General features: G+C 35.9%; 1 protein-coding gene across 17 annotated transcripts in view; it reads left to right on the forward strand.

Annotated features, from left to right (window-relative positions):
• Positions 1-24,347, forward strand: part of CAMK2D (calcium/calmodulin dependent protein kinase II delta) — a 348,954-nt gene that overhangs the window by 281,766 nt on the left and 42,841 nt on the right. For 7 of the 17 annotated variants that reach the window (XM_077142472.1, XM_077142473.1, XM_077142475.1 and 4 more), the window contains 6 exons: positions 2,332-2,415; positions 15,112-15,206; positions 17,377-17,499; positions 18,624-18,707; positions 19,168-19,210; positions 22,757-22,791. In XM_077142472.1, the coding sequence (XP_076998587.1) occupies positions 2,332-2,415; positions 15,112-15,206; positions 17,377-17,499; positions 18,624-18,707; positions 19,168-19,210; positions 22,757-22,791 (464 nt within the window). Of the gene's footprint in view, positions 1-2,331; positions 2,416-15,111; positions 15,207-17,376; positions 17,500-18,623; positions 18,708-19,167; positions 19,211-22,753; positions 22,792-24,174; positions 24,208-24,347 lie in introns of all 17 variants that reach the window. The other 10 variants (XM_077142468.1, XM_077142474.1, XM_077142457.1 and 7 more) reach the window with 3 other exon arrangements.

Consider the following 24,347-nt stretch of genomic DNA (forward strand, 5'->3'; position numbering starts at 1 on the left):
GCCCCCAGTATTTCTGTATCCCTGAGGGTGCATTGCACAGTTCACAGTTTTCTAAGGTTCAAGCATATAGATGTTTGCTTTAAAATTCTTAGGGGCCCCACTGACCGCTGATAATAGCTGTAGTAAATAAAGAATTGATATGATGGTGTTCCCTTAGTGTTTTGGTTACCAGAAGAAGTTTGTAATAATTTACATTTAAATCAATCTTTTCATTTCTTTCTCTCATACTGCCTAATGTCCCTATCTTTTCTACCAAGGTGAAATACAGTTAACACTTACTGCTCTAGGCCAAGTATTCTACTAAGTTGTTTAAGACATATATTAAAGCTCACCAATTCTAGATAGATAAGATGGTGCCGATTGTATATACAGGGAGTTGGAATTCAGAGAAAGAACCTCTGAAAAATGTAGATAGATAAGGAGATCTCTACAATAGAAATAGTTTAGGGCCACCCTCTATTAGAGAAACAAAATTGAGAATTCAAGGAACAGGAAACATAGTAAGATAAGAATGAGAAGGGACCTTAAAGAAATGAACTAAGTCAAATGCTCAGAAGTAGAGTGAAATAATGTTGGTTGAATGAGGAAGAATAAATTATAAAGGACCTTCAAGTGCAGGCTAAGGGTGTTGGGCTTTATCTGGATGTTGGCATTGGTTTCTCATTGGTTTCACTTTGTGTCTCAACTTGAGAGAAGTTGTAAAGGGGTGGCTGGAATATAAGAGAGAAGATAGAAATAGCATACTAGAAGTACTGGGAAGCTCTTTGAAACTTTTGTACTCATACCCAACTTTGGAATTAACCAACGCCACATCCCTCTTTTAAATAATCCTCAAACTGTAGGCATGGGAACCACCATTTTTTCTCAGTAATTATCTTTGCTTCAAACTACCAAGCAGACTTTTTTGCCATTAAAGTTGGAAATAAAGATGGATCACTCATGGCCCATGTAAAAGCTTAAACCACAACCCACAGATCTTTTCTTGGAGCCCTTCTCATTGGCCATCCCAGTCATCCCCTAAAGCAAACAAACAAAAGGAGAAGGGATGCATGTGGGGCAGAGGGAAGGTGAAATCTTAAATCTTTTGCCATATTTTCTAATGTAATTGAATTAGAGAAGGAACCATGCTTTTATATATATATATGCTTTTAATACCTCTTTGTATATAGTTTGTACTTAATTATAAATTTGCCACAGAGATGGGGTAAGAAGAAGTTCATTTCTTGGGCACTTTGCCAGTAAATACAGAACATCTGTCGTTGCTGATGTGTGAGGTCTGAGGAATTCCTGGTTGCCTGTCCTTTCTTTATTTGTGCCTTTAAAGGAAAAGAAAATTCTGTTAAGAATAGTAATTTTTGGTATTTTTAAAGTAAATATTTTATTTGAAAAACTATTATTTTCAGAAAGAAGAAGAAATATTTTAGTCTAGATTGTTGCTTTCAATCATTACTTAAGTATATTATATTGAATTCTACATTTATCTGTGTAATATGGAACTTTCTTTTGCCTTTAGTTTCTTTTACCAAATCTCTTCAAGTTCAAAGTCTAGTTGATACTTGTTCAAAAGTGATTCATCTGGTTGTCGCCTGCCATGCCGGAGACCCGGGTTCGATTTCCTGGTGCCTGCCCATGCAAAAAAAAAAAAAAGTGATTCTTCTGAATTTTCCTAAGTCTTCTCTTTAGTTGCCAATTACAGTGTGCCAATTGCACACTGATTGTTTAGTGTAGTGCACAGTGAGCTCTTTGATATATTTTTGGCTTATTTCTTCACCTGGTGGTTTCTTCAGTTATTTTCAAATCCACCTTAAACCTCACCCCAGTAAACGACCTTACTTTCAAAAATACTTACAGAAAATCTGCTTTAAATCTGTGCCCTTAGAATCTATGTTTTGGGACCTTTTATTTTATATGAATACCTCTTATAAATTATTTAGGTATCATGATAACTGTCATCTTTTATGAGGTTCTAACCATACCCTAGATTTTCTCTTTAATTCTTTTCAAGTTTAGGTTTAATGCCCTCATAAGTAAATGAAAACAGACTGCTAACTGAGTATGCGTAAGTGTACGCGGTGACTATACAGCATGCTGGATTGACCTTCGTATCTGGAAAAAACTTGTCATTTTCTAATAAACTACAAGGTAGCATAGACTAGTGTTGCTATAAAGTAAGATACTGATTATATTATTTTAATACTCTGAAAATCTTGCTTTATTTTGATAAGCATATCATCATATAAAAAAGACCAAAACATTTTTTTTTCGCTCTTTTCACCCATCCTATTTATTTTGTCAAGTCAGCTCTACCTCATTAACATCTGTTTTCCCTAGGTTTTGCTGGCACACCTGGATACCTTTCTCCAGAAGTTTTACGTAAAGATCCCTATGGAAAGCCAGTGGATATGTGGGCGTGTGGTAAGGAATCATATTTTCAAACAAATTTTATTCTACACTGGCATCATTATAATTTAAAATATCTTTTTTCATTTGAAGTCCGTGCTCTCTAATGATTAACTTAGAAGTTCCCACACATGAAGCACAGATTGCTGTCTTTCTGATTCAGTAGGGCTGAGGTAGAGAATTTTCATTTTTAACGAGTTCCCAGGTGAAGCTAATGCTCCTAGTGGGGGGGGAAGCACTTTAACAAGTAGAAGTATCTCCTACAGCGGTTACGCATTTGTGCTACTGTCCTCTAAGGTGACTTAACCGGCCTTTACAACTAAATAATATGCCTGCCCAAAATGCTTGGCAGGGATTAAAAATGGAGTCATGGATCTTGGAAAAGAATGACGCCTGCTGTCCTGTGGGAACCGGACTCTGACTTAGAACTTTAACAACCTAACTGTAATCAAATAAGCATCCTGTGCAGGTTGGGAAGCATGGGTAGTCAGGGAGCAACCCAGATTGCGTCCAGTCTCAGCATTTCAGGACAAGTGTGTTTAAAGGAAAAGATTAGACAGTTTGTTTGCAAGCTGGTAGATATTTGGGGTATTCTAATTGTCCTTCAGGTTGGATAGGTAACTAAATTCTTTATCCTGGGATTTGTTTCATGGTCACTGTTGCTTGAAGCTTTGCATACTTCAGCCCATTGTGGTATCTGGTTGATACCTGCTTAAGAAAAGCCCCCAGAATGCCCTCCCGACTCTGTTTTAAATCTCTTAGCCATAGTAGCTCTAGTTTGTTTTATTTCTTTTAACAAGGATTATTGACACAAACCAGTTGTCTAAGTCCCTAACATTGTGCTAATACTCCGAGTCTGTAAATAGATGTTTAACGATCATCGTTTGGGCTTTGGTGTACTGCGGACAGATTTCCTTGCTTTGGGTGTTTGTCAGCAAACCCGGAAGGGTGATGAAAGCCTTTCCTAGTGATAGATTATCCCACATCATATTTCCTGTCAGCTTTATTTCATTAGCAGCAGCGACGCGGTGTTGAATCTTAAACGGGATGAATCTTTGGACCTTAGAGTTACTGCCTTGCATAGGAAGGTGGTTTTGGGGAGAGCACTTATTTGGAGTTTCCATGCCTAGGTTCAAGTCTGGCTACTAATCTTGTCTCTGAATTGGCTTCTTTACCTGTAAAACAGAAATATATTCCCCTATCCACAGTCGTCCCTCATAAAATTGTTTGAAAGTCAAATGGGGTCTAGCTGAAGGCATTTTATAATCTGTAAAGCAATTCAAAATACAAACAACCGTTATTATTCTAAATTAATTCTAGAAATTAAAAGGGTAAATTAATTCTAAATTAATTCTAAAATTAAAAGGGTAATGACTCAGGTGTGCCCCAAGCTCTGTCTCAGCTCTCTCCCGCAGTGCATCTTCTAAGCATAAGCCAGAAAATGCCTTTGGGTGAGAGTATTATGGCCAAACGTCCTTGTTTAAATCTAAATGTTAATAGCATATAGCTCAATATTTTCCTTCTTAGTAATAAACCAGCTCCTAGCACAGATATGTTCCTGATGAACCTTAAAAGTAATAAAACTGAGTTCCCTCAGAGGCAGGCAGACACAGCTGGATTTTGTGGAGGAGGGAAGTCAGGGAGTGAAGAGTGCTGTGCACGTGCCCTGGACGCTAGAGGGCAAGTGGTATAGACTGGCCAGTAACACGGGAAGGAGGCCTTGGGGCCGGCAGCACTGCATACGCTTTCTTTGCTTTCTTCCTCAGATGAGCCAAGGCCGTCACTTCTCCAGCTTTCCCTCCCCCGCCTTTCCCTTCACCCCCTTCTTTTTCCCCTTTCCTTCCTAATTTTCCCCTTTTCCTTCCTCTCTCCCTTTGACTTCCTAGGTAAGAGGCAGTATGTGTCGTAGTTAAGACAATACACCCAGCTCTTCAACTTCCTAGCTTTCTGATCTGGCGAAATTATCTAATCACTCTGTATCTCAGATTCCTCTTATTAAACAGATAGTAATAGTACTTACGTCACAGGGCTGCTGAGAGGATTTTCTTTTAAATAAAATAAGTGTTAGTTATCATTACGTTATTATTAGAAAATAACTGTTTCTTTGTAAATCAAGTTTCCAGATAACTGATATGTAATCTTCTGAAAGGCTTGGAAGACAAATTTTAATCATTGATTCAGTATTGTTGTTACAACCATAAATATTATGATGAATACTTTGATGCCCTCATCTGATTACCTGAATACCACCTACCTTCAATCTGCTTTATGGTTTGCTTTTAAATTCCTTTGTCTAGTTTTCATTTGTTCTGCAAAGATGTTATTGTGGACTCATCTCATAACTCCTGAGTCATGTTTCATTCATTCAGTGAATTTAAATAAATCCTTTCATTTGTTTGCTTCTTGCATTAAAAACATTGTTCGCAACCTGTGAGTGTTATTGGTATGGAGAGTGCCATACCCTTTAAAAGGAAACACACGAAACTTGCTATTCTATACCAGGGATTTTTCCCTGGCTGTGCAGCAGAATCATGAGTGAAATTTATATGTAGAGACATGGCCAGACCCTGTGTGGGCACTCTGCTTTAGTGGGTCTAAGATGAAGCAAGCAGCTGCATTTTTTAATAACCTTTGATATATTATCAGGTTTTAGACTCACTGTCTTATGCTCACCAAAGACACCATGCTCAGTTTTGATATTACTTTGGTAAATTTGAGTATACTTGGTTTCTGGACCTCCTGTTTAAATAAATTTCTTTAATATAGTTTGTATACCTAACTTTTTAAAGTAATAAAACATCTTGTAATGGTGAGATTTCACATCTGTGAAATGCGCACTAACTTACAGGGCAGAAGCTCAAACTTTGCACAGCTGGAAGAAGGAGGAAAGGCAGGTGAAGAGGTATTTCCCTCTTTGTTGTCTGAGCCACCACAATTCTTAAAACCTGAGTAAAAATTGGATAGACGAACATATATATCTATATATACATATGTATAAAGTCATAAGTACAGATTTCATGAATATTTAGAAATTAAACAAATGCATAAAAACTTAGAGCCATAGAACATCTTACAGGTTTAAACCCGAATTTCTTTTTTTATTAAACATATCAACAAACACAAATGTTCTTACATATGATCATTCCATTCTACATCTATAATCAGTAATTCACTATATCATCACATAGTTGTATATTCATCATCATGATCATTTCTTAGAACATTTGCATCAATTCAGAAAAAAGAAATAAAAAGAAAAGAGAAGAGAATTTATATATACCATGCCCCATACCCTTCCGTGTCATTGATCACTAGTAGTTCAAACTACTAAATTTATTTTAACATTTGTTCCCCCAACTATTTATTTTTAATCCATATGTTTTACTTGTCTGTCAATAAGGTAAATAAAAGGAGCATCAGACACAAGGTTTTCACAATCACACTTCACACTGTGAAAGCTATATCATTATACAGTCATCTTCAAGAAACATGGCTACTGGAACACAGCTCTACACCTTCAGGCAGTTCCCTCCAGCCTCTCCATTACACCTTAACTAAAAAGGTGATATCTGATTTAATGTGAAAGAATAACCTCCAGGATAACCTCTCGATTTCTGGAATCTCTCAGCCATTGACACTTTATTTTGTCTCATTTCGCTCTTCCCCCTTTTGGTCAAGAAGATTTTCTCAATCCCTTGATGTTGAGTCCCAGCTCATTCTAGGATTTCTGTCCCACATTGCCAGGAAGGTCCACACCCCTGGGAATCATGTCCCACGTAGAGAGGGGGAGGGCAGTGAGTCATTTTGGCTGGAAGAGAGATAAGCCACATCTGAGCAACAAAAGAGGTTCTCTTGGGGGTGACTCTTATGCCAAATTTTAAGTAGGCTTAGCCTATCCTTTGCGGAGTTGAGTTTCTTATGAACAAACCCCAAGATTGGGGGCTCAGCCTACTGCTTTGGTTGTCCCCACTGCTTGTGAGAATATCAAGAATTCTCTACTTGGGGAAGTTGAATTTTCCCCCTTTCTCACAAAAATATTCCCCCAAGGGGGCTTTGCAAATACTTCCCTACTCACTGTTCAAATCCCTCTGGGATTTATTGGGGCAGCACTGTGGACAAACCTACAAAATCTCATGCCCTACTCAAGTTTCCATGTACTATGGTGTTCAGTGAAGCTGTCCACATAAGTTAATTAGGAAATGCACAGTCAAAATATAAATTTTCTCTACCAAATAAAGCTTTTTACTTTAGTCTCACACATAAGTTAAAGTTTTAAATTCTTAATTACCATCTATTTTCAACACCCTGCATTATTGACATTCCTTTGTTCTTCCTCATGCAAAAAACATTTTTAAATTAGTACATTTAGTCACTATCATTATACGCTCTAGGCATTCCTAGATTATACCATCTAAGTCTTTATCGTCTATCTTTCCTACTGATTTCATGCCCCCAGGCCTCCTCCCTCTGTCACTCTCACATTCAACTTCACTCAGTGTTCTAACATTATTGTATTACAGTTAGGTAGTATTGTGCTATCCATTTCTGAATTTTTGCAATCAGTTGTGTTGCCCAATCTGTATCCCTTCAGCTCCAATTACCCAATATCTACCCTATTTCTATCTCCTGATGGTCTCTTACCAACTGAAGTTTTCCAAGTTCATTCACTAATATTAGTTCATATCAATGAGACCATACAGTATTTGTCCTTTTGTTTCTGGCTAATCTTACTCAGCATAATGTCCTTAAGGTCCATCCCTGTTGTTATATACTTCATAACTTTATTCTGTCTTACAGCTACATAATATTCCATCGTATGTATATACCACAGCTTGTTTCGCCACTCGTCTGTTGATGGACATTTAGGCTGTTTCCATCTCTTGGCAATTGTAATTAATGCTGCTATAAACATTGGTATGCAAATGTCCATTTGTGTCCTTGCCCTCATGTCCTCTGAGTAGATACCTAGCAATTCAACCCAATTTTTGCATTGGCAGAGCCACCTTTCACTTTGCTCAGTTCCATTCTGACCTTCATATTATGTTCGGCAAACAGCCACATCCCTTTCTGGCAAGCCAGGACCTATTGGGAAGATGTATTTGTTGCCAGTGCCCACTTTCTTTAGAGACTCTGTGCATCTTTCCAGTAAATGCACTGGGGATTACACAACTAGCTATGGAAATGTCTTCAGTATTGTAATATTACATATTTGGGGGTGAAGGAGAAATGACCAAAACTGGGAACGTCACAGTGGACTATTCTGCCTTTGTTACATTTTTGGGTCACTGCTATGGGTTTGGAATATTGTTTTACCTTTTTATTATATGTCCCTCACTCAGTGAGTGCATGAAAGTTATGTTAAAATTCACCTTATTGAGAAGATGATGCTTCCTTCTTTATCACCCTTGTAATTATCACAAAAGTAATATACATATTATTTGGTTGCTTTTAGGTTATGGCATATCTCAAGAGAAACACTTTTTCAACCATCCATTAATACTAGCTATTGATAATTGAATAGTTAGTTCTTTTCAAGGCTAGATGCTTGTTAGTGTCATAAGAAATGACACTATCCAGATAATAAAAAGTAATGTAAGACAAGCCATTTAACAGAGTGGCAGCTAGTCTTCTCAATGAATTAAGCTGTGGGCACTTACTACAATGGATTATTTGTCTTTCTGGCAGTTAGCGAAAGAGCAAAATGAAGCACAGCACTGGTATAATCACTAAAAGAAGTCTAATCATTATTTTTATTAGAAATAGGCAATTAGCTGCATAAATTGATTTGATTGCTTTCCTGCATATATATATATATAGCTGTTTCCATAATTCCGTAATGAGGGAGCAGATGTTGTTGATAGATGTCACTAGATCCCTGGCTTTTTAATAGAATTTCCTTCAACAATTTGGCATAAAAAAATAAGTAAATGCAAACCCCACTACCCCCATCACCACCAAACATATCTTGTCCAATACTTCTATATCTGAATAAGATCTCTTGCAGAACAGTTATCACTTTTATATTTTCTTGCATGGTTACTTCAGGTTCAGCAATGGCATAATTTCTGGCCCTGGATCTTTTCATTATTTCAGCTGGGATAAGTCCGTATCAAGCACTCTGTTAGGAAATATTTACCATTTTGAAATCTCAAACACAATAGACAATTTGTTTCTATTACCAGTTCTGTGATTACTTTGCTCTGAACTATCATGGGTTTGTCTTGCAGTTAGAAGACTGCCTCTAATTCGAAGGCTAGTCTCGATGGCCCATGTCCTTGTCAGTCTTTAACCCATGGAGCCCTACACCCAGTAATAGTCTCTAAAAACATCCTCTTACTCTGAACTCATGTACTTTCTTAAATCTCCCCTGTTGTTGAATGTATGATTTTCCTAACTAGGTGTTTTTCACATTGTGACCCACAGACCACTGCCTCACAGTGACCTAATTGATTTTTTGGTGCCCACCCCAGAACCTTCAGTAAGATTCTTTGGGCTGAGGCTCAGAAATTTGCATTTTTACAAGCTCATCAGGGGATTACTGATGCCTGACAGGTAGAGAAGCATTACCCTACCTCGATTGCATTGTCCCTTAGGGCAGTAACTCTGTGGTAGCTGTTTGACTCTTTTAGGGTTCATGCACCAAGTGGCAGAGGTTGCAAACAGGTGGTCCACAAATGCCTTTGTCGAAGGGTTGAAGCTTTTTTGTGTGTTTTGCATTGACGTTTATTATTTATCTTTATAATTTATTAGTTGTAGATTTCTTTTAAAAAATCTCAGATTCTGGCTTCTATTGAATAATCAAAAGAACTGATAACACCATGCTTTTGATCTTATATAGCAACTGTCTCTTTCAGACAGACAGGATAGGTGGTCACCCCCGCTCACCTCACCTCATGCGCGGTGTGGGCACAGGCATTCAGGCGTGCCTGGTCCCCAAAGACCTGTCAGTTTATCACAGCTGCTGCATGGCATAGATTCATTTCCATCCTCTGAAAAACCTCTCATACTAGCCTTGATGCTCTAGTTCTTTGCTCTACCCTTATTGGCCCATTAGGTCACAAAACGATGCTTGGAGCATTTTCCTTATTTGAGCAGTATAGTGATTTTTTTGCATAAGGTATTACAACAAGCTATGACAGAGGGTTATACTTGTCACTCTGAGGTGCACCCTTTTATTTACCAAGACTATTAAGCCCACGTCTTCATTAGATTATTCCCATCAACTTCTCGGTGTTTTTCAGTGCTGTCTTTGTTTCTGCATTCCTTTCGTAAAATGCCTTTCGAATATCTTGAGCATTAATGTGATCATAAAAGCGCTTTTTCACTCTAGCTTTTATTAAAATCAGTTCACAGTGTTCTTGTAATGTAATCTTTCATCCTAATCAGTAATCAGTGCTTCTCAAAATCCTTATTAATCAAACATCTCTAGCATTCCCCAATAACAAAAATACATATAAAATATTAAAAACTAGTTTTAACTTCCATTTTAAGATGTTTATAGGCAAATCACTGTGCAAAACTACCTTTGCTTTTTGACTTTTTATTTTGGAAAGTTTGAAACGTGTAAAAAAGAAAGAATAGTGTAATGAAATGATGGCTAATCCTACTTCATTTATACCCACACTTATTCCCCCCACTCTAAGGTTATTTTTAATCAAATCCAAATATCGTATCAATACATCTAAAAATATATTAATTGTGTATCTCTAAAAGAAAAGGACTCTTTTGAAAGCATAGCAATAATACCGTTATCAGAGTTTAAATTTAATAATTACTTAATACCATCAAATATCTAAGCATTTTTTCTATTTGTCCTCTTATTTCATAATTTTGCTATGGCTTGTTAAAATTTGAATCCAAATAAGGTCCAAATTAGTTTGGACACTTATAAATTTTTTTTCAGTTACTAGATTATGTGCTCTCTCTCTCTCTCATAATTTAAATTTGAAGAAACACAGAACTCCTTAATGCCCTTTTCTTTCTCTAAATATACTATTTACCACTAAAAAGAACCAGAACCAGGACCCTTTTTAGACATAGCTAATTGCAAGTCTGCAGCAGGAGAAGCACAAGATGACCCAGGAACATCTTGTCATACCAGAAAAAAAGGGAAAATAACTGGGGGTGGTGCAATAGTGGCTCAGGGGCAGAATTCTCTCCTGCCATACCAGAGACCCTGGTTTGATTCCTGGTGCCTGCCCATGCAAAAAACAAAAATAAAATAAAATAACTGGTGTGGTAGTCAGGTTCAGGTGTCAACTTGGCCAGATGAAGGTGCCTAGTTGTATTGCTGTGGACATGAGCCAATGGCATGTGAACCTCATCTGTTGCTGATTACATCTTTAGTCAGCTAGGAGGCGTGCCTGTTGCAATTAATGACGTTTGATTTAATTGGCTGGTGCTTAAATGAGAGAGCTCAACGTAGCACAGCCCAAGCAGCTTGGTATTCCTCATCTCAGCCCTCGCAGCTCAGCCCAGACCTTTGGAGATACAGAAAGGAATCACCCCAGGGAAAGTTGTTGGAACCCAGATGCCTGGAGAGAAGGCCAGCAGAGATCACCCTGTGCCTTCCCACATAAGAAAGAAACTCAGTTGAAAGTTAGCTGCCTTTCCTCTGAAGAACTATACATGAACAATATAAATCCCCTTTTACTGAAAGCCAGTCCATCTCTGGTGTGTTGCATTCACGCAGCTAGAAAACTAGAACAACTGGGATTGTGTTAACAGGATTGCGCAGCAAACTTCAAGAGTCTTACATTAGTCAAAATGAGACACTTCAGAAGATGAATTTTAAAAATTGCAATAATAAACTGAAAGAAATCAAATAAGTTTAAATCCATGAGTTCATAATGTTAACCAAAAACACCCCCAAAAATGCCCTAACATTTGGAAGATGCTAGGGAACCAACCCATTATTTAGAAACTATTTACCAAAAGGGAAAACATCAGACAATGATCCTACCTATCCTTGATGAACTGTACATCAGGGAAACTAAATAGCTGAAGAAGTAAGTTCTTCTTGCTCTAAAGAAGTTGTGATAGAATCTCATTTTATAACCCCAAATGAAGGCAGTGATCCACACTGGCTATTAGCATCATGAAAGACACTGAACATTTGGAAATTTTACCACCACTACTGAAGTATTACTGGAATTAAAAAAAAGAGAGAGAGAACCTGGATATGATCCAATTTGTAGATCTAAATATAATTTTATACTGTCTATAGTAGACACAGAGGGACAGGTAAAACAACACCAACACCACAGGTACACAGCAGTAAAAACTGGTTCTAAAAACAGTGTGATTGAAAACCCTTAATGTGTGCTAAAGAAATATTATTTTAAAAGTCATTGTTGATGGGGAGGTGAACTTAGATATCTGAATGGTCAACCCAACATTTGTCTAATCATATAACTACCTTTTGATTGACTTCTTAAGTTTTTAGTCCCTTGGATAGAGGGAAAGAAAGAGAATCAGTCTTTTTTTTTTTTTTCTTTTTCTTCTTTTGATCTAGAAGGAAAAGAAAAATATCCAGGGTATAAAAAAAAGGTAAATGGGGACTGTATTAGTTTGCTAAAGCTGCCATAACGCAATATACCAGAAATGGGACAGCTTTCAAAAGGGGAAATTGTTAAGTTGTAAGTTTACAGTTCTAAGGCCATGAAAATGTCCAGACTAAGGCATCCAGGGAAAGCTACCTTAACTCCAAAGAAAGAAACTATGATGTTCATAGTATCTCTCTCAGCTGGGAAGGCACGAGGCAACTATGCTAGCTTTCTCTCCTCATTTCTTTTTACGGCTTTTTTCTTTTTATTTTATTGTATTTTATTTTATTATTCTTCCTCATTTCTTAAAGCTTCCCTGGGGGTGTTTTCTTTCTGCATCTCCAAAGGTCTCAGGCTGTGTGGGCTCTGGTGGCTCTAAGAGCTTTTTCCAAAATGTTTCCCTCTTAAAGGGCTCCAGTAGGCAACCACACCTTGAATCGGTAGAGACACATTTCCATGGAAACCACCTAATCAAAAGTTACCACCTACAATAGGGTGAGTCACATCTCCATGGAAACAATAAAAAAAATCCCACCCAGCAATATTGAATGAAGATTTAAAAAACTGGCTTTTCTGGGATACATGTTAGTTTCAAACTGACACAGAGATCTTAACTTGTAAGGCAAGAACTCAATAAGACAACAAAAATGTATAAAATGACCAGCTGTTAGACTGCACAACTAATGAAAAAGTGACTACAAGAAACTTTTAATGAAGACCAAATTGAAACCTTACTAATGAAGCAGGGACTCTTAGCCAACATAAAAATTGCGTCTATGGCCACTTGGTGTTAGAGTTCATACATAATGAAAAAGTGGTCGTGTTTAAGGCATGACCACATCAATCTTCTTTATGGCTAAACAGTTTACTTAATCTCTTGGCCTTTATTTTTATCTGTGTTACAGGGATATTGACATTCAGTGTATTGCACTGTAGAAGGATTAAATGAAGTAATGTATTAAAACACAAGTAACCTTTCAATAAATGTTGCTTACTATTGCTGTTGTTACTTGCCATGACCCTCATAACTATTCTATACTTTCAGAAACTGGGATTCCAAGAGAGCATAACTCAGAAAGGCCTCAGATTCTAGTCTAATGAGTATGTCAAAGTAAGCTTAATTTAAAAAGACATTGACAGTTTATATTAAACATCAGTATACTCAATAGTGCCTTTTTTTTCCTTTAAATCTTGGACATAAAAATCTTAAAAAAAAAAAACCACTCCTCTAATTATGCTATTATTTTATTAAAAGTGCAATTTTTTTGTAGAAACCCTAAAATCAAACTCTTAAATTATGGCCATCTGTATATGTAGTAGCTGCCCATCCTTGGGGAATGAGCGTTCACTTCCGCAAGAAGCCATGGCCATCACGTGTCAGCCCCGAAAACTGCAGATAGTACACAAGGCTAAGAGCCTCCGGGGCTGCTCTTGCATTCCTGGCCCAGGTTCAGAATGCTCAATGTTTACTATGAGTCAGTTTTGTAATTTTTAGCAGCCTAACTCCAGATATTTATTAGGAAATAAGCAGCTTAGTGAAGTTTATTTTTCACTCCCTGAATCATAATTGAGAGCCAAAACTACTTAGGTACAGTCTCTTTTCTACGTGTGTCCTGGCAACACAAACACAGACACACATCATTGTTATCATCAGATGCATCAATTACATGAGTCAGGAAAAATGACATGAAAATAAACTCAAATGAATGCACATTAAGTCTATAATACAGTGAGAAATGGCTAAAGTATTTTTACATTGCAAAGGTGGAGATATCCATATATTGAGTTTTGGGTTTTTTCTTTGTTTTTTTTAATTCCTCTATGAGGAAATGATTTTCCATCTTGTTTTAAAATCCTTGTTAGGTTTTTAAATTTAAGAATGCTGTGTACAGTGGATTACTCTAGTAGTAAGTCACATGATCTAAAAAGTCCTTTTGAACTGTATATTCCTTAAGCAGTCTGTAAAATCATCCTAGACAGATGATTAAGCCATTATTTAACCATCACTGTAGCTACAATGGTGTCTTGTCTAAAGATGTCCAGAATGATGGACAGGAGCTGGGCTAGATAGTCCCAATAAAGAAAAGGTAAAGAAACCAAGAGACCAACTCGGGTAAGGGAAAAGAGGGGTCATAGGGCATACTCGGGCAAAGATTCACCTGCCTTATGCTTCTCTCTCAGGTTTCCCCAGCTTAAGGGAAGACAGCAAGAAAAAAAGCAAGCAAGAGAGGTCAGAGGGATGGCAGGCCATTCTAGTGGAGTATTAGCTATAAAAGAAGCTGAAGACCTTAAGCAAATCAATTAGGTATTTGGAAAGAAGTGGAGAGGACATTTGATGATAAGGAGGGCCATTTTAACAATCCCGATAGACATTTTAACTCTAGGTACGATTTCATGCAAAGTTAAAAGCCTGTGAATATAAAATTTAAAAAAAGGCACCTTAAATTTGTCATATGTTGATTAAATTCGTTTGAAAATAGTTACATATTTATGAAAAAGATCAAATTTTATTAAAGCTAAATGTTTATCATTTTGGATTTTAAATGCAATTTCACCCTCCTCTTCTCTTTCCCTCTCCTATGATATATACTGTCCTGTAGTATTGTCAGTTTAGTTGTTTTATAGAAAAACTCTGTTTTTTGAATACTAAGATAAGAATACCAAAGAGATTGGTATTTTCATATCCACACTTCCAGGAAGCCTGGTTATTTAGAGCATGAAGTTATAACCAGAGCACTGTCACTCAACAGATTGCCCTAATTAACAGCAAAATAACTAAGGAAATAAGTAAAATGTTTAATTTTTCAGCTTCCACCTACAAAGTGACTAAAAATCACATAGCATCAAATAGGTTCAGGAAGGCCAAAGAATGCCTCTCCCAAAATGATAGGCAAGTGTCGTCTTTAGACACTGCTGTGACATGCCTCCTTAGCATTCTTAGGTCTTGGTCCTGTACTGCCTCATATTATCAGAATTCTTGGGCATCAGGGGAGGGGCAATCGCCCTGTGCAAAGTGCTTCCGTGTGGATCACAATATATCTCTGAAGGTTTCTAACAATCTAGTTTCCTCTTTTTTAATGAATGCAGCATAGTGTCATTATGGATCAGCCACACTCAACTTTGTGTTGTCTGTAACTTGAAGTGTTACTATTCTAATGTCCTCCAGGTGTCATTCTGTATATCCTACTGGTGGGGTACCCGCCGTTCTGGGATGAAGACCAGCACAGACTCTATCAGCAGATCAAGGCTGGAGCTTATGATGTATGTAATAAACGTTCGCATCATTTTAGATAAGGGCTTCTTTCTTGTTTACTGACAAAGATACAGATGTTTTTCATTGCTGTTTTACCTTTAATTTGCAATAATTTTATTATTTTCTTCTCTATTAAAGAAAGGAAGATAAAGAATAAGAAATGCGTCATATATTCAATTTCTATTTTATTTTAGCTAACCATCTCCTAAGATGGAAAGGAAAGCATTTTGAAATCTTTGAGGAAAGACATTTCTCATCAAAATGTCCAGATGCTAGTGCATTTTAAAACATTAAAAAATTAAAAGACTTCTGCTTTGGAAATGATCACTACCTCTTTAGTTTAATTGTCACCCCAAATGCCTTTCACATAATTTTAAATTATATGCCAACGATACATTGCTGGTATGGTGATCCGTGTATCATATAGAACCAAATGTGAACTCTAATCCAGTACCTTTAAAACAGTGCCCTTAGGGTGGTGCAATGGTGGCTCAGTGGCAGAATTCTCGCCTGCCATGCCGGAGACCTGGGTTCAATTCCCTGCCTGTCCAAAAAGGTCTTTAGAAACATTATTAAAAAAATACACAACAAAAACTGTACCCTAACTCCTTCAGGTCCTGCTGCTTAAGCAGAGGTCACAGTTTTTCTTTAAAGAATTAGATAGTAACTGTTTTAGGCTTTGAAGCCACATGAGGTCTCTGTCACATATTCTTCTTCGTGTTTATTTGTTTGTTTGTTTGTTTAAATCAACCACTTAGAAATTAAAAAAACAAAAGCAAAACAGTTCTTAGTTTATGAACACTGCATCATCAGGAGGCAAGCCAGTTTTCGCCCATGGGCTGTACTTTATCAACCCTATCTCAGAGGATGGGACCATCCCTCCACTATAGCAGTTTTGATTTTTTTTTTTTTTTCTCATTTACCTATTGGGTTTCTTCACAAACTTTCATTCAAGAAAGGGTTTCACATCCAAAAAATATTTGAAAACTCACTATTCCAGTACATTTGATTTATAATTAGTGTATTTGGAAGTAGGCATAATTGTGCCAATTATTATTTATGTAGCCACGGCAAGCACATTCATCATCTTTACAATCTAGCATTAGGCATCGCTCTGGGAAGACATATTCCTGCAGTTGTACTGCTTAGCCAACATGGAGGAGTTGCTTTCTGAAAATTAGAAAAAATTTTAAGAAAATCCACCATTCCCCAAGCCCCTTGGTTGTAGTTGTACAACCTGTGCAGTATTAAGCAAGTGTTTCTTCAATAGTTCATAATCATCAGCAAGTTTTTACAACTACCCAGAAAGAGCTTCTGGAATAGAATTGAGAATTGTTAGCCTGATAAAAATTGCTTGTATTTATGCCCTGTAACAACTAATGTAGTGCAAATTTCCCTTAACCAATTGAGAATAGTACTTGTACTTAATGTACTAATTCTGTGAAAGTGACGTTAAAGAATTATCAATAAAAAATTAATGCAGAGAAACTTTATAACCTTATTATAGTTATTAATATCAAAAAGGATTACTAATTGAAGTCATGAAAGTTGGTTACTTTCATAAGCATTCCTTTGGTGAAAGTTGCAATTAAGTAGATAATTAACTTTCTTCTTGAAGAGTTAAGGTGAAAGCTTCCTGAGGTTCACGTGGCCTAGATTCCCTTTTACTACAGTACACCACACAGCCGCAATTAATAGGTCAGTTTATCACAAGAACTGAAGCTGATTATCTCTGGTATTATTGCCTGTGAGTTGTGAAAGTATGCAATACCTCATTTTAAACCTTGGCATAATAGCATAATAGCATCGGTATATGTGACAACCTCTTCATTTTTCTTGAGTTTTGCAAATAATTGTGAGAATGATTGCATAGAATTTCATTTTTTTATCAAAAAGGTACTTTGATAGGAAGAGAATATTACGTTATTTTTCTAATTTTTAAAATGCTTCTGCTAGATAGAATTTACATTTTAAATAATATATGAAGGTATATACATATAGAGTAAGGAGGATAAATCTCTAAATTTTTCTATATTTAGATACAATTTATCTTATACAAAAAGTAAAAGTTTGAAGAAATTCACCACTTAAGGGCATGATTAATCATTTTTTTTGGCTCTTCCCTCTTCAAGTGAATGTATCTATTTTTAAACTTTTCATAAATTTGTATGTTTGAAGTTTCCATCACCAGAGTGGGACACCGTGACTCCTGAAGCCAAAGACCTCATCAATAAAATGCTTACTATCAATCCTGCCAAACGTATCACAGCCTCAGAGGCACTGAAACATCCATGGATCTGTGTAAGTGATAGTTCCCCCAAACTTTGGAAAGTAAAATGAAAAATAAACTGTTCTTTATTTTTTTTTTCATGGAATTAAAATAATTTTGCAGAAAAAGATGAAATCCAGAGTGAATAAATTTTTAAAATTTTTATTGTGGTAAAATATATATATAACAAAAAGTTTCCTATTTTAACCACTTTCTAGTATACAATTCAGTGGTATTAATTGCATTCACAATGATGAGCTACCATCTCCAGCATCCATGACCACAACTTTTCCATCACCCTAAACAGAAACTCTGTACCCATTAACCATTAGCTCCCCATTTCCTACCTTGCCCCTGGTAACCTGTACTCTAGTTTCTGACTCTGAATTTTCTTATTCTAGTTATTTCATAGTGAAATTATGCAGTTCTCCTTTTTGTCAAAACAAATTAATTTTCGATGCAAAATATTTAACCAAACATATTTTAAAATGGTGAAAAATGATATTTCAGATAGTAAAGTCCAATTTTTATAGATTGCTAGCTAAATATTGCCTATAATAATACAAACAATGAGCATTCCCCATACCAATTATTGACAATACTCATGAACAGAAGTTAAGAAAATGACACCAAGGGCAAATATATCCCAGAAGAAAGCATTTCAAAGTTCATCAGACAGCTTTGAAACAAATGATTGGAAACAGAGACTGGAGTTTTACTACGTAAAGGAATGACCACGGTAGTCTGAAGATACTTCAGAAGTACTAAGAAAGGTAGTGTGAAATTAGGAGCAATAATAGAGACTTCAGTAAACTTCAGGGATGAGTATCACATGTTACGGCAGTAAGTAAGGTGTTAAAGTAAATGAAGGCAGTTTAATAGGAATTGATTAAAGACATTGAAATAAAGTTAATTTGGGAAATTATTGCTGTTCATCTCTATACTTCCCATAAACTAAATAGTGCATCCTAACCATAAATAGTCTTGGCAAAGTTAATCTTTTTCACTGTTTGTGGAGATTTACAATCAGACACTTACGAGTTGACCGTATACGTGCAGATGCTATTAATACAGAATTGAGGAAGCTGAAGTGACTTGTATGCTTAGTATGTGAAAGATACTCTCAGTTAAGTTGCTTTTCCTCCTCTCTTTCCAGCAACGTTCTACTGTTGCTTCCATGATGCACAGACAGGAAACTGTAGACTGCTTGAAGAAATTTAATGCTAGAAGAAAACTAAAGGTAAGGAATGTTACATTTTGGGGGGAGGTAGATTTGACAGAGTGAAAGGTGAGGTACTGTAGGAGGAAAATGGTCTCCTGCAAATTCTTTTAAATCTGTAGACCTCAATTCTCTTATTCTTCTGGAGCTTGGGAAAATGAAATGTACTCTGGAATTAAGCCTATCATGAGGAAGTTAGGGTCACTATGGCACTGTGGGCTCTGGCCCCTCCCTGCACTGGGGAACAGCTGTGCAATTTGATCAGCTGAATCTGGCCATCAGCCCTGGGGAGGTCCTGGCTGTAGGAGAGACACCGGCCAGCTGCTCTCAGGAAACCAAAACACAGAAACAAACAAGCAAAACTCCCGTGCCTGAAAGTGAGGCTAGAAGGAAGACTTGTTTTTGAAGACTACTAGATATATTTCTTAGGCCAGAGATTTGCAGGGCTGACATCAATTCTGTATCCTTATGTCCTTCACAGGGTGCTATCTTGACAACTATGCTGGCTACCAGGAATTTTTCAGGTACATGCATTGAGAAATCTGCTCCTCATCCTCTGTTCTCCTCTTTAGAAGTCTTGGTGTTCCATAAAAATTATGACCTCTTTCATAGGTAGTGAGAAATTTATGGAAAACTTCCATCATTAATATCATAGGGTAATAAATGCTCCTCAAAATGATTCTATGGAAACAATAAGTTTGCTAAATAGTGGCAAAATGAAACTAAACCGTTTGGTTTAGTTCATCTCCTTGGAATTTTTAAAAAATCGAATCGTTAGGAAAACACTCACTCATGCTGTCAGACGTGAGACATGGATGCCTTCCACTCCCATGGCTGCCACTGCTGGTGCCTCATGGGACCCCACTCCCCACAGAGCACCTCAGGCACCCCACGAAGGTTCAGTGCTGCTGCAGGGCTCGAAACCCATCTGTTTTCTCTGTGGGGTGCATACAAATTGTGGAAATATGTAGCCCTTTATTTTGAAGGTCAGCATTTCAAACCTGGTATTAATGAACTGACGTTCCATAAAGTTATAACTATGAGTAAGTTATTTTGTATCCTTTTCAAAGGAAATCCCAATGACCAAGATTAGAAATGGCTGCCTGGTAGCCAGCAGCCATTATTGAAGAACCTAGTTCTTTTAGGCCAAAATTCTTTGGACCGTTAAGTAATATTTTGGTGTTCCATAAAATTTATTGCAACTTTCAAAGGCAGCAAAGAATTTACAGAAAACTTACGTCATTAATATTGTAGGATAATAAATGCTTCAAATGATTCCATAGTAATAATAACTATGCTAAATTGTGGGCAAAATGAAACCAAACCGTTTTTTTATTTAGGAGCAATTCTCTAAAATGAGAATATAGTTTTTTTAAAAATTCTTTTGAGTTTTGGAGTCCCCTCGTTTTGACAGAATATCTGAAAGAACCAGGTTTCTAGTAGCAACCTACTAAATTTGGGGAAATGCTGATCAATCTTATGCATGGGAAGTGACCAAGTAGCAAGAAAGCTGTCCTCAGTAAACACACTGTTTAGCCATTTCGACTTATCAAATGATTATGATTATCAAATAATTATGCAAAAAATGCTATGACTTAAGTGTGCTCACTGTTTATATAACTAATCTGCTGCATCAAATTATCCAGTTATTTCCTCAATTCTGTAATTTCACTTCCTGAATATACATATACAATTGGTTTTATAGTAATGTCAGGTGATGATGACCTATCACATCGTTGTCAAATATTATTCAAACTTCTCAGCCAATTTCTAGTTATTGTTTAAATTTTTATTAAATAGTTCACGTTTTTTTCTTTTTTTATTTAGTTATAATGTGATACAAAAGAGGCCTTCCAAAGGCCTCCACTGAGCTGTTAAACAACAGCATTGACAACATAATGATACAATGAGTAACGCTACACATTGACAGACTGTGTTGTCGATTGTATGTATTTTGTCCACTTCGTTTGGTGTAATAAAACTTTGTTGCTGCCTTTGTCTAGTTACTTGTTTTTTATAAAGTTGATTAATATGGTTGACATTTATATGGGTGAGTTTAGAGCCATCTTATTAAATAGTATCAAGTAAATACTGTATTCAGATATTTCACTGTGGCCCAGTAATTAGAGAGTCACTAAAAGGTAAAATGATTTATGTAGTGTATAATGTTAATGACAAACTAATAGAAAAAATCTCTAGAATTAAAATTGTCTTTTGTTAAAGTGTTAAATACACTATTAGGCATAAATGGGCCTTTAACAATATATTCACACATTTGGAGAAGCTTTTTGTTTACCTCACATTTTGCTTTTCATCATCTTGTAAACTAAAAACTCATGACTAATATGTGAATTTATATCGTGTCTGAATGTCTTACCATAAAAACAAGCTTTTTTTAATCCATCACTTCAAAATCAATTGAATAGCATTAGACTGTTACAACATCTTGTACTTGATACTACATTTTAGTTTTCAATATTTTATTCATTTTGTTTCATTGCAAAACATGCTCTTTAAATAATTTGTTATAAAGTTGTTTTTATTTTTTTCTTTTCTCCCTTTATGTGGAATGTATTTCTTGTGAGGTAAGGTGGATAGTAACCAAAAGAGACATTTCTGCATCTCCCAGGCCAAATCCCTGCTTATCCTGAACCATTGTCTTCTCTTTGTTTGCTACTGCAATTCCAGTTATTCTGAGTTTGCTTTCTAACCTATTAACTGCCACAGGATGTACTTTATAATGCTTTTTAGCACCTGGCAAACAGTTTTATATCTAAGGCAACTATTTCTTATAAACGTAATCAACGATAAATTAATAGCTTTGTTGCCAAAGACTAAATAAAATTAACATTTTTGTATATTTTAAATAAATTTAAAATTATACCACAGAGCTATCAAACTAATGTCCCATACAAATGGATTTCAGGAAATTACCTGTTTATGCAGTTTTGTTTGAGTTGGGTTTTTCCATTTCAAATTCCAAATTCTCTTCTGATATATTTAAATAATTTATATATATATATATATATATATATATATATATATGATTAATACTAAATGATAGCATATGTGTGTAGTTTGTCCTGCATATTCATAAATGATCTACACTTGGTGTACTAATTGTCATTGACAGTTATATTATCTGTTCACCCTATATGTACTCATTCATATGTATATTTTTTAAAAGGATAACTTCACCTTTTAATATACTCAAGAAGTTCAGCAACAGAAGGAGTTATAAAGGCTGCCCCTCTGAGATAAATGAAGCTTAATATAAGACCATATGCTTTAGTATTTCTCTGAGTTAGTTACTCATTTGGAGATTTCATTTTGTTTTATCTCATCTCAAATTTTGTTATTTTTAAATTTTCAATGTAAAAGGCTTTTGTGAATGAAGCCTTTCTCTTCTGATTTTGAAATATTTAAGACTACATAAAACCTTTTTCAGAAAGGTCACATGATAAGCATTTTAAAAATTTACTGTAGCCAATCATATGAAATATCATGTCACTTTAAATGCAATTATTAAGATTTTTCTTAAAATGAAATTGTCTCATTTCAAAAAAATTTTTTTTTAAATATGTTATTTAGCCAGAGCAAATTATTACAGGTGAATTTTAGTGCTCTAGAAGGGGGACTTAAATGGCAGAACTGACATATCACCACACTTGTGTTGTGAATGAACATGTAATACAATCTGTCAGCTGAAGTCTGAAGACTGAAATCAACTTTCTGGATTACAAACCATAGTCCAGCTAAAGTTCCAGTATCCTTTTCAAAACCAATAGTGAAATAATGTCCAATAACACAACTGGCATAGTATTCAATATATGCAATAAACTAAATAAGAATTTAAGTCCAAATTTGATGTGGCAAAACCGAGAAAAGTGATACTGTATGTCAGTGTCCTGTAAGCTCGTGCTCATCCATGTGAACCTGATAACTTGTCGTATGTTAGCCCTAACTCAGGAAAGGTGGTGGAAGGAAACAACAACCTGACTGTTTTGTTGCCTGGCTATGGGCTTCAACAGCTAACTTACTAAATGGATTTTACTCTCATTTTGCAGCAGCCAAGAGTTTGTTGAAGAAACCAGATGGAGTGAAGGTAAGTGTAGCAGGTGCTCGCAAAAGATTTCTGATTTTCAGTAGCTGTGTAACTTTTAAATGTTAAATTCAAGTCCTAAGTCTTTGCAGCTTGTATTTTTCATGGTTGCTGATAAAGGATGGAGGTTGAAACATAAAATAGTTTAATACACAAAGATGACTAACGTTTATACCAAGAAAAAGTGTATTTTTTCCACTTGATTACATATTAATCATGAAAAATGACAGTTGTTTATAGAGTTACTATGGAAACTGAATATCTAAGTCCTTTCTGCTTTACTACAGTCCCAAACTATCATCATGACATGAAAAACTGTGAAAACCAAATGCTTTTCTAAAGAATTTTGCTCTTGCTGTATTTATTTTTGAAGGTTGCTGAAATGTATGACCTTACAAAAGCAAATCACATCACTATATCTGGAGAACTGAGCTTCAAACTACTAAATTTTTCTTCTTGGGCAGATTTTACAAAGGTCTTATTTGTTCCTGTGCTTCTATCATAAAATATTGAAACATATATAACAGAAATATTTTGAAAAAAATATTGGAACTATCTTCCAGGAACGATGACAGCAGGATATTTTCGCTTTCTTGAATTTCTAAATAAAAATAAAATTCTGGTCAGTAATAATGTAACATTTTCTACTGGTTCTATTTGGCTTCTTGGGAATTTACCTCTGATTGACTGTAACCTTATATTTATATTGTTATCTTTCCACAGTATCACCTAAATGTTCTTTAACCCTTTTCTTTCTCTTTCAATAGCAGATGGTTACATCCCTCATCAACACTTCAACATTCTTGAGCATTAGTTAATATTCTAGCGTTTGAACATGACCCAAAGTCAAGTAGCGGGCAGTTCGTATTGAAATTGCCACATAGAAAATCATTTGTCACTTACGTCCATATGTCTAGTGCTTTCTTCACCACCTGTCTGTGTGCGGTTTGGGAATTTCCAGAGCTACGGTGGCTGTGCACTTGTGATTCCCATTAGGATGGCAGCTGCCTTTGACTAATTGCTTCTCTCAACCTGTAATTTTATTTTCTTCCTGCTTAGTTTGTTCAGTTTAAATGACAAAGAATAACAGTTGATGTCTGCCTTTTTCCCAATGTGACATTGGTAGATATGTGATCTTTAAAATAGTCCAAATGTTTTACTCTTCTTTGTTTTTCTGTACCAGGCAGTGTTGCAGAGCTCACAGTTTCTGTTGAGATTTTTTTCACCATTATCCTTATGTAGAAAGAAACATTTCCAAAGCTTTTCTTCTAGTCAACTTATAGCTCCAATTTAAAGAAAAAATTATTCTATACTCCATGCTTTGATACTTTAAATTCAACCGGTCATATTTTTTTCTTTTCCTTTCTCTTTGACTGGTCAATTCAGAAAAGGAAGTCCAGTTCGAGTGTTCAGATGATGGTGAGGATCTCTATCTGCCAGATTTCTCCTCCTGTGAAAATTCACACTTAGGAATAAAACAGTCTTATTTACTTAAATTAGTGTAAGTAGAGAAAGTGTAGGACCATTGCAGGTCAGTGTTAATTCATCAAATATCAAAA

The sequence above is a fragment of the Tamandua tetradactyla genome, chromosome 24 (genome assembly GCF_023851605.1).
Source record: "Tamandua tetradactyla isolate mTamTet1 chromosome 24, mTamTet1.pri, whole genome shotgun sequence".
In the NCBI taxonomy this organism is placed as follows: Eukaryota; Metazoa; Chordata; class Mammalia; order Pilosa; family Myrmecophagidae; genus Tamandua; species Tamandua tetradactyla.